The sequence below is a fragment of the Colossoma macropomum genome, unplaced genomic scaffold, assembly GCF_904425465.1.
Source record: "Colossoma macropomum unplaced genomic scaffold, Colossoma_macropomum, whole genome shotgun sequence".
Lineage (NCBI taxonomy): Eukaryota > Metazoa > Chordata > Actinopteri > Characiformes > Serrasalmidae > Colossoma > Colossoma macropomum.
In genome coordinates, this window is record NW_023494801.1 from 24,807,357 (window position 1) to 24,817,630 (window position 10,274).

The 10,274-nt window shown below is 38.3% G+C and overlaps 1 protein-coding gene across 7 annotated transcripts in view; it reads right to left on the bottom strand.

Moving 5' to 3' along the window:
• LOC118820933 (SUN domain-containing protein 1-like) overlaps positions 1-8,852 on the bottom strand; it is a 79,161-nt gene extending 70,309 nt beyond the window's left edge. The window contains exons 1-2 of one of the 7 annotated variants that reach the window (XM_036589276.1): positions 8,765-8,852; positions 2,411-2,505 (exon numbers count right to left, since the gene is read on the bottom strand). In XM_036589276.1, the coding sequence (XP_036445169.1) occupies positions 2,411-2,493 (83 nt within the window). In that variant the 5' untranslated portion in view covers positions 2,494-2,505; positions 8,765-8,852. Of the gene's footprint in view, positions 1-2,410; positions 2,506-3,292; positions 4,760-8,391; positions 8,652-8,764 lie in introns of those variants that run through there. The other 6 variants (XM_036589275.1, XM_036589280.1, XM_036589282.1 and 3 more) reach the window with 6 other exon arrangements.
• Positions 8,853-10,274: the final 1,422 nt, after the last annotated feature.

Consider the following 10,274-nt stretch of genomic DNA (forward strand, 5'->3'; position numbering starts at 1 on the left):
GAGTCAAAACTACGACATCTGGATAAGCTTGTGAAATCAAAATTTTCCGGTTATCCAACTTCTTATGCTGAAGAAGACTCCTAACGTTTAAGTGAATTATGCCTATGCCTTTTCTGTGTTTGACATTAATCAGATCTGTTAATAATTTTGTTGCAAGCATAGGTTTCGGGGTTTGTGAGACGGTTTGAGGGTGACGCAAAGGGGTGACCAGGATGGCTTAAAGCTGATAAGATTAGCTAGGTTGATAAAATTTTCTTTCTGCCTTGTTCCCTTGTTTGAGTGGCTGATCTTAGGTCAAGTGCTAATGACTACAGAGATAAGTACTCACTTCTAGTTTCAAGTAGTCATTTCAGGTTAAGAACACAGTGATGCTGTATTGCAGCTTTGAAGCTGCCTGGACAGGCCTGGACTGTATCGTAGCTGTGAACTGCCTGGACTGGTTGCCAGTTTGAAATTACATCGGACATGGCTGTCTGGGCTGGTCGTTGGGCTGGGTGATTAATCGAAAAGTAATCGAAAGCGATATTCAGGATCTCTAACTGACATAATCTTGCCCGTGTCGGTTATTTTGATGTTTTTAAAATTCTGTTAATCCTTTCCCCACTCTGTGTGTTCATGTACTGTCAGCAGGTAAAAGTGGCCCAAATCTGATTTTCTCACCAAACTCGATTTTTGGTTTGGCTGTTCACAATATCTTTTAAATGTGACCTGTATGTGACATCAGTCCAAACAGATCACGCCCCTGAACTGACCCATATGCACAAAAAAAAACAACGTGTCACGTTGCTTCACATGGCTCATCCAGAGGTGAACAATTACGGCTATGCATGAACACCAGTCGCTCCTGGAGCTTTCAGTTTCATCCTCGCCAGCATCACAGGAGCGATCATGAAGCTTTACTGACTGACAGCTGGGCTCATCACCTAGAATGTATTCGAGCTTCCGTAAAAAGTGCATGTTATTCGGCCACGGTCACATCTTCAGTTTGTGTCTTCGGATTCTTTAAACTGCTTTCAGACTTCTAACTGTTCTTTGACGCTGCAGTCTCGCTGTCCTATGGCCGCGTTCGGCCATTTCTTTCAAAATCTCTTCAAACACGGAGGTATTTTGGATAAGTCTTTTCTACTTTTTGTACAGAAATATCACCCCAAATGTGTATTAGGTCTCAGCAGCGTGAATTAATGACAAATGTCAAGTTGGATTGACTTAAAAGTCGCATGAATTCCGATCTGGCTGTTGCGACAATTTACATTAAGATATGCAGAGCATATTTACAATACAAACCTTGTCAGTGAACTATGAGGGTAAAAAAACAAACAAAAAACAAAATAATCGTTCATTAATCGTAATCAAGGTATTCAATTAACCGTTATACTGATTTGAGGTCATATCGCTCAGCAGCAGCTGGTCGCTACCTCGACTGGTGGTGTTTGGCTGCATGAGCAGTGCTATGCTGTAGCTATGAGGCTGCCTCAGTGATGCTACATCAGAGCTACGTGGCTGCCTGGGCTAGCCGCTTGGGTGATGATGTACTGCAGCCTGGACAGCTGGTGTTTGGCTACAGGAACACCTTTAACTGCATTAAGGACTCCAGACTAGCTAAGGGACTCCAAACCGTGGTCTGGGAAGTCTCCCTTTTGTAAAGTGCCTTTAGTATGGGACAGGTGCTATATAAATAAAAGTGATGATGATGACCACTGTCTTAAAAGCATGTTTGCAGCATCCAACAAAACATTTATTAAGTCGTTTTCATGTGCTTCCTATAATATTGTTGTTGAACTACCAAGGAAAAATGCTTACTGTAAGTAAAAAACTTGTCAGAGAATCAAGGGTTAGCTTAGCGAAGCTGCTGAACAGTAAGGGAGGCAGAGCGAACTTACAGGTGAACCCATAACGGAGCTACAAAGGACACGTACCTAGCAACGGTCCTTTGAATGAGACACACCGAGTGTCACTGGCCCAAACAGGCCAGCGCCTGACAAATCAACTTGCTTGACATACTTTTTTACTGGCACTGGGTCATCGGGCCATTGCTTATGTCAAACGCTGATATTTCCCAAGCTGTTTAAAGGTAGATTATCCTCCTGTATCTGTCGGTTTCCCAACATAGTGATTACTGCCTTTCAAATATCATCACCAGGTTACTTGTCAATCATCGTTGATCTTATTAAATGGATACATCATGTTTTGGAACAAATCCTTCACCTATAACAGCACACTACATAAGGTGTAAAACATTTTAAATATAATAAAAATAAAAAGTATTGTATCAGTACTCTATATCCTGAGCTCAGGTATTTGAATCTGTATCAGAGGAAAAAGTTGGATCAGTGCATCATAACACAGAATACAAACAGATAAAGAAACTGAATTACTTTAACCAGTATAACTTGTATATAGACATTCTCACCTGAGGGAATAGGTATAGCCTGTATTATCTGGGGCACACTGAGGAGGAGTATATGCATGCAGGTGAGAGAAATCCATGGTCATTCTTCAACCAGACTGCAAAGATCAAGATGAAGAAAGATGTACTTAGGCCAAACTGTAATTATCCATGGTGGAGACAAATCACAGCACACACTGATTAACATACAGACAATCTACTTTTCAGCCTGTCCCTTCAGATGTTTGTTTGAATACAGCTTCATGGGTTTCATAAGATCAAGAAGGATTTTACAGAATGCACATACAAAAAAAAAACAGAATTTCCATATAAATGTGGAATTGTGTAGAATTGTGTTAAATTTCAGCAACTGCCTGAAAAAAAATGACTTGGGTGCCAAAAAGTGATAATATTTTTTTCAACACTGATAATGCGTGTTAAAGGCATTTTTGATTAAATTAAGCTGTTCTGTTCCTCGATCCAAAATTAGCAGCAAAGGCTTGAAGCTTGGACAACTGCCACTTTTATACACTAGGTGCTGCTATGCATCTTTTACTCACTAGAATGGGAGTTAGAATTCTAGCCATTCACTCACTACAGCAGGACAGTTAAGAGTTACCTTGATTGGTATTTTTTTAGATTATGGATAGAAAAAACACCAACAGTTTGACGACAAAAGTCTTAAAACAAGAGGAGATCGTCACAACACATTCTCTGCAGTATGAAACTGATTTGGTTTAACTCATTTCATGTTCCATCTTAATAATCAGATTTTATATTATGCCAGCATAAGCCCTTTATTTTATTCAAGGTTCAAAATATTAAGTGTGTAATGATTTCAATACAGAATAAAATAAAAAAACAAATGAATGGTTGAAAGTGTATCAACATTTAAAACTGTAGTACCTATGTAGTAGTAGCCCTCTTCTCATTCGCTGTCTTCCTTGGAGACCACTGTTAACCTAATCTAGGCAACTAGGTGCATTCTTCAGAGTCGAGTCGAAGGAGAAAGGGGTCAGGGTTATACTATGAACACACCAATACTAAAATGACTTTTTTTCCTTTAGTTACTTATAAATTCAGGAGGTTGTAATTATGCGGGCCTTTTTTTGCTACAGGTCTGGCACAGCAGGCAATGAAAATAGTTCTATATAAGAACTTTATTTATGTGAGCCAAACAAATCTGTGCAGTATATAATTAGTGCTCTTTGGAATCAATACATTTAACCCATCACCCTGCAGCCTTCTCTACATTTTCTGCATGCATGAGGACTTGAACTTCATTAGTGCCAGTAGACTGTCTCACCAGTGCACAAGCTATTTTGCTAGTTAGTAATATCACACACACAGTACCATCCAATCATATGGAAAAAAAAAATGGCATTAGCCATAAAAAAAAAACCAATACACTATAATTACAGTTGCTAGGCTATAAAGGACTAACTGAACCAATCTGCAACAGTGCCACCCTTAGGCAGACCAGTGCTGTTTAAGAATACAGAAGTTCAGAAGTACAGGGCTTTTTAGATTGCTCCAAATCACTCTCTCTGCGAAGTTGGACTGTGAACTCTCTATCATTTTTTTTTGTTTTGTTTTTTTTTCCACTCATTTCATCTCAACAAATATTTCATTTTTATCAATGAAAGTGACATTGTGTGACTCCTGTCTGTCTTTTAGCGCATTCAGTGCAGCGGCCCAAGCCCACACGAGAACTTGCGAGGCAGACAGCCAAAGTAGTGCTGCTTTTTTTCCACAATCGAATATTAATTTTCACAATCAAATGTCTGTTTCTTTTAACAATTTGATTATGTAACCAAATTTGGAATATTCATTGACACCATTGGAAGCAGGCTAAACAATGACCTTTCCCTGAATTTATATCTGAGTGACCTTTTTACCCTGATGGACAACATAACTTCTTAAGTTTATTTTCAGGGATATTCAATATGCTAATGTTTATATAACAGTGGTGTTACTTTCGTTAACAGTGACGTCAATTTCATAATAATTTTTATCATTTTCTTGCATTTAAAAATGGGCATTGAATGTAATTTCATGTCGGCAAACAAATCAACAACTCACTCCAGTACTCCTGCCGCCCAGCTCTTGTCTTCAGATGCGCAACATGATTATAGTTGGTATTTTTCTTCATTCAAATTTTGTTCAAAACAAAATGGAAATACAGAATTGTGAATGCAATATCAAGAATCAACTCTCCAGCTGAGAGTATTGTTACACCCCTATCACACGCCTACAAAATACTATTTGGACTTTAAATTAAATGTTAGGAAATTATGTGATTATATGATTATATTTATTATAATATGTAATAAATTATTAGTAATAACGACAATGAGTTAAAACTGCATTCTTTATATTTGTTTACCTGAAAAGTTCACTATATTTTAGATATTTTAAGTTTACAGAGTATATGTTAAAACTGAGAGATCCAGTTATTCATTTTCATTTTGGAATAATATGCACTTAATGTATTAATGTGAAACTAAAGAAAAAAAAAGAAATTAGGCAATCTTTTTTAAATCTACATTAAAATCTACATTTTAAATACTGGTTATATAACCATTATATTATAACCATTAATAATATTATATTATTACTGGCATAGGAGCACCACTCAACACTGTTTAAGAATGCGAAAAATTGATATGCAGTATCATGCAACTTATAAATGCCTTTCTGTTTGGTTTCTAAACCTCACCCCTTCCCCCACTACCCTGCACATCACCTCTATGTTGCAGGCTGGATATTTTTGCTTGGTGGACTATTCTCAGTCCAGCAATGACACTGAGGTGTTTAAAAACTCCAGCAGCACTGCTGTGTCTGATCCACTCGTACCAACCCAACACACGCTAACACACCACCACCATGTCAGTGTTACCGCAGTGCTGAGAATGATCCACCACCCAAATAGTACCTGCTATGTGAGGGTCCATGGGGGTCCTGACCACTGAAGAACAGGGTAAAAGGAGGCTAACAAAGTATGCAGAGAAACAGATGGACTACAGTCTGTAATTGTAACTAACTTGTAATTAACTACAAAGTGCACCTATACAGTAAGTGGAGCTGATAAAATGGACAATAACTGTAGAAACAAGGAAGTGGTCATAATGTTATACCTAATCGGTGTAAATTAAAAGTAACTTAAGCTAACAGCTTCATACACAAAACACATTTATCCATCAGGATTTGTCTTTATTCTCTAAACTTGCATCAGTGAGGCTTCAATGAGCCAGAAGGAACCATGGTTGTGTATGAGGCCTAGGCCTTCTCACTAAGCTCGTGTTAGCTTCTAGCAAATATGGTTGAACACGGAGTAAAAGTAGCTTAGTCTAATGGCTTTACACAAACACATAGGTTTACTGGCTCAGACATGAGTCTGCTCAAAGCTTGCCCCAGTGAGCCGGACTGAACACGTGCTGTGCCCTAGATTCATGGGCCGTTTAGTCCTGTTGTTTAATCAACTAAAAAATGGGCAATGAATTTTGCCTAAGCCACATTTTTTTTGCCAATGTGTTAAATTCACCTAATAAACAATAACTGTCTATTAAAATATACAGTAATATGTTGTCCTTTAAAAACATCCAACAGTGTTTTGCTGCTCAGTCATTCTAAACGAAGTGAATCACATAATGTTAATAAAAATAAAAGTCAACAAGTACAACTTAGAGACAACAACTTAGAAAAAGTGCAACAAATGGACTAATTAGCATGGAGTGCAGTAGTACTCCAGGACCAATACAACAGTAAATGGGAGTAGTGTGAAATCACACTAAAACAAATAGGTTTTATAAGAAGTGGTTAAGGAAAATAGCCTAATGTAGTGCTTCCTCTCTTTCTTAGGCTAGTGTACAAAACTGTTTAACTGACTGAAGGGTATGTCTCTTTCTACACTTTGGTTTGCAAACAATAGAAAATATACAAGAATTTAGCTTAACACTACTCAAAACAGGTTTTTGTCCAGAGTTTCTTTTCTGGTTCTTTGTATAACATCTTGTTATCTATAAAAAATGGTCACGTACATCACATGGTTAAAACAGTAACAGCAGCAGCCTTAGGTTTTTGCATACACAAAACAGCGAAAACAAGTGAACAGGTGTGCTTGCTTGTTTGGAATCAAAAACTTCCTCCACACTGGCCCTTTGTGAAAAAGACTGGACATCACGCAGTCACACTGAAGAACTCAGTGCCCTGCTTGGTCTGCCCCTGTCAACTGTAAGTGCCGTTAATGTGAAACAGAAGCATCTATGAGCAACAACAGTTCAGCCACAAAGAGACAGAGATAGACACAGAGCGGAACAACCAAGTGTTGAACATGGAACATTAAAATCAGCAATACTGTTGCGTCACTACAGAGTTCCAGACTGCCTATGGAAGAAACAACAGCACAAAAACTGTGTATCTAAATGCGTTTCCATGGCCAGGCAGCTGCACACAAGCCTAAGATCACTAAGCACAATGCCAAGTGTCTGGAGGAGCGTAAAGCACGCTGTCACTGGACTCCAGAGCAGTGGAAATGTGTTGTCTGGATTCTGGAATGATGAATCATGCTTCACCATCTGGCAGTGTGATGGATGAATCTGGGTTTGGTGGATGCCAGGAGAACACTACCTACTGGAATGCAGAGTGCTCTTTCCTGTTCTTGCATGACTGTGCCCCTGCGCATAAGGCAAGGTTCATAAAGACATGGTTTGACAAGTTTGGTGTGAAAGTCCAGGGCATGCACATAGCTCTGACCTCAAACCCAATAAACACCTTTAGGATGAAATGCAACACTGAATGGGAGACAGGCCTTCTTGTTCAGCATCAGTGTGTGACCAGACAATTTTTTGTTTGTTTGCTTGTTTTTGACTGAACAGGTACAAATTCCCATAGACATGCTCCAAAATCTTGTGGACGGCCTCTCCAGAAGAGTTGAGGATCTTATAGCCACAAAAGGGGAGCGAGGAAGGTTAGTAAACTTATTATGTAAACTTATAACTTGTAAACATATTATGGCCATGGTTTTCGAACGGGATGTCAACCTCATATGAGCGTGACAGTCAAGTGTCCACATACTTTAGTGTACTTTTTATAGGTAATATTATGTACGACTTACCAAGAAAATATAAACAAGACATTACTTGAGATTACTTAAAACACAGAAGAGTCTGAGGTGAGGTATGTGATAATTTTGATTATTTAGTTTGCACAGTGTTCAAGGATTACAAGTTGGGTATAATCTGGAGTTACTTTCCGTCTTCCAGGTACAACAGTGAGGGCACAGGCACATAACTAACTTGGGGGGGGGGGGTTCAGTGAACACTTTAGTATGTTGCAGTAACATTGCATAAGCCTTTTAAGTGTTTTGCCTTTTCAAATATATTTATTACGAAGAAATCCCATATCATCTAAGATTACTGTATTTTTCATATATTGTATAGTAGTACTGCCTTGAGCATTGTTATATTACAACCCATCACCACAACCCAACTTTATAATGATGGCCATATGCAACTAAATGTTATGGTCTTTTTTGACACAAGAAAAATTGTACTTTTACATGAGAAAATTTTAAGAATGGCACAAACTGTAATAACTGCAAGTTTCCAAGGTCTGTCCTTCGTTCACTCATGCAAATTAGCCCACAGTCTCATGCTGAGACGAACATCTGACTACAGAAATTAGGTTAGATTATACCAAGACAGTATATAGAGCAAAACCTCTAAATTTCTGTTTGATGCAGTACTCTCTGCTCTCGTCACTCCTCGAAGCTCACATTTACATGTTCTGACAGTATGACGTCTAAAGAATTAAGTTACAGGCGAAATATATTCTACATGTCATGCTACAAAGCAGGCCCAATGTTCCGTTTTCAACACTGCTCTGCAGAATGGAGCCTGACTGTCTGTGTCAATATAATATCCGAGACACATCAATAATCAGTTATTAAGCCTTCACGAAAGGATGTATTCTCGAGACAACAAAAAGGAAAAGCGTCCACTTGCCCGTCTGTTCATGTGTTTGGGTTCCTTAGCACTCAGTCTTTACAGATTTACAGATTACTCGCCACATTCCGACAAAATTAAAAATCAAACAAACAATAAAATAAAATATTCCCCACTTTCGGTTAAAGGTTTGTACGCTGACAGTGTATTTCCAAACCGTTATGAGTAGAATTCCAAAATGGCTTCTCAGACGTAACAAAGGAAGAAGGACTACTTGCTAGAAGTGCCTACCCCCCTCTCGGTTTACTACTGTCAAACAAGCGGCATACTTAGAAATTATTGGTCGAACACAAGAATGCACTTCTACGTAGCAATAATAATAATACTACTACTAATAATAATAATAATAAAAATAACGATCAGTAGCACATGCCTTGTCCAAGTCAGGCGAAATACATTGACTTGTAAAAGCGGCAGGATTTTGCGTGTCAACGCCATTTAAAAGCTGTAGGTCTAAAAATATCTTCACCGGTGTTTCCCAAAGTGTGCTGCTGCCCCCTGGTGGGTCGCGGAGGCATTAGAGCTCCAGATGGAGCTTATCGGGTCATTAAAACATAAATGTAAAATAATGTTAAAAAAAAAAAAAAGTGTAAAAATAAAATCTTTATACACATTTCACAATAGGCTTTCCCACTACTTCAGATATGAGTAAAATAAGATGAAACCTAATTTATGCCATTTAAGTGTTCTTGTTTCTTGCCCTCCATTACTTAAACAGTAACTTCACCCTATGACCTTTTTATTATTAGCTGTAATGAACTGCTCTGTAATAATAAAATATATCAGCCTTATTTGAAATGTGAACATATCTTTCCAAACTGTAAAAATATCATTTTTATCGTGGTCAGTTCCGCCTCTGCAGCGCCCCTCTGGTTCAACTCTGCTATAGGCGCGGATCGCGTACAAAAGTAAGGAACCGTCGTCAAAGTGCGCTTCCTTATGTACAAGTCTTGTTCTTAGCGTCAAATTCTCAATTGCGTCTATACCGTAGGGCCAGCTGAAAGCCAATCAACTAAGACCTTCCTGTAATTGTAACTTACTACAGCAGCAGAATTTAATTTTAGTGTTGTGTTGATTTATGATTAATATTCTATACTCATAAAACAATAGCTTCAGGCTCAAACTTGTAAAACAAAAGACATTAAAGACTGTTCTATCATTCCAACTGACTGCAGCAAGTCAATAAACTCCAGTTTTAAGTAATGTTTTAAACATTAAAAAAATCAGTAGCCTCTTCACTGTAAGGTGTTGTGGCTAAAATGGCATGCTTCTAATTAAAAAATGAACTTCGGCTAATACATAACAGAAAACAGTTAAACACCAAGAATGGCAGAGAAAGGTACAATCTTTTACTAAAGATTAAGGCTTCACAAATGAAGGTGTTGTTAACCTGAGTTGCCCAGGGCCACAACTGGGCCAGCTTGCAAAAAGTCATAAAAAACACTTTTTATATTTCTTCTGGGCAAGGGGGTCTTGCACCTGGCTTCCCCTTACCCCTCCCAATTATGTCAGAACTTTTCTGATTTGCCACCAGTACCTTTGAGAAAATTCCCACCAATGTTTCCAAACCCAAAAGTAAAAATTTTTTTAAATAGCTGCAGGCCAAGGTCACTATCAGGCCTTGACCTTACACCTTAGTCTCTCTATGTATGTGTGTTCTCCCCCTTAGGGACACTGATAAGGAATAAGCAAATGTCTTTAATACTGATAAAGAATAAGCAGGTGTCATTAATATTGATAAAGAATAAGCAGGTGTCATCCCAACTGTGTGCCTTCCCTGGGAAAAACTTACTTGGCACACATCACTCACCACATGCAACATTCTCATGGTCACACACTGGCACACTCTCATGTTTAATTATTATTGAAATAATTTATTAATT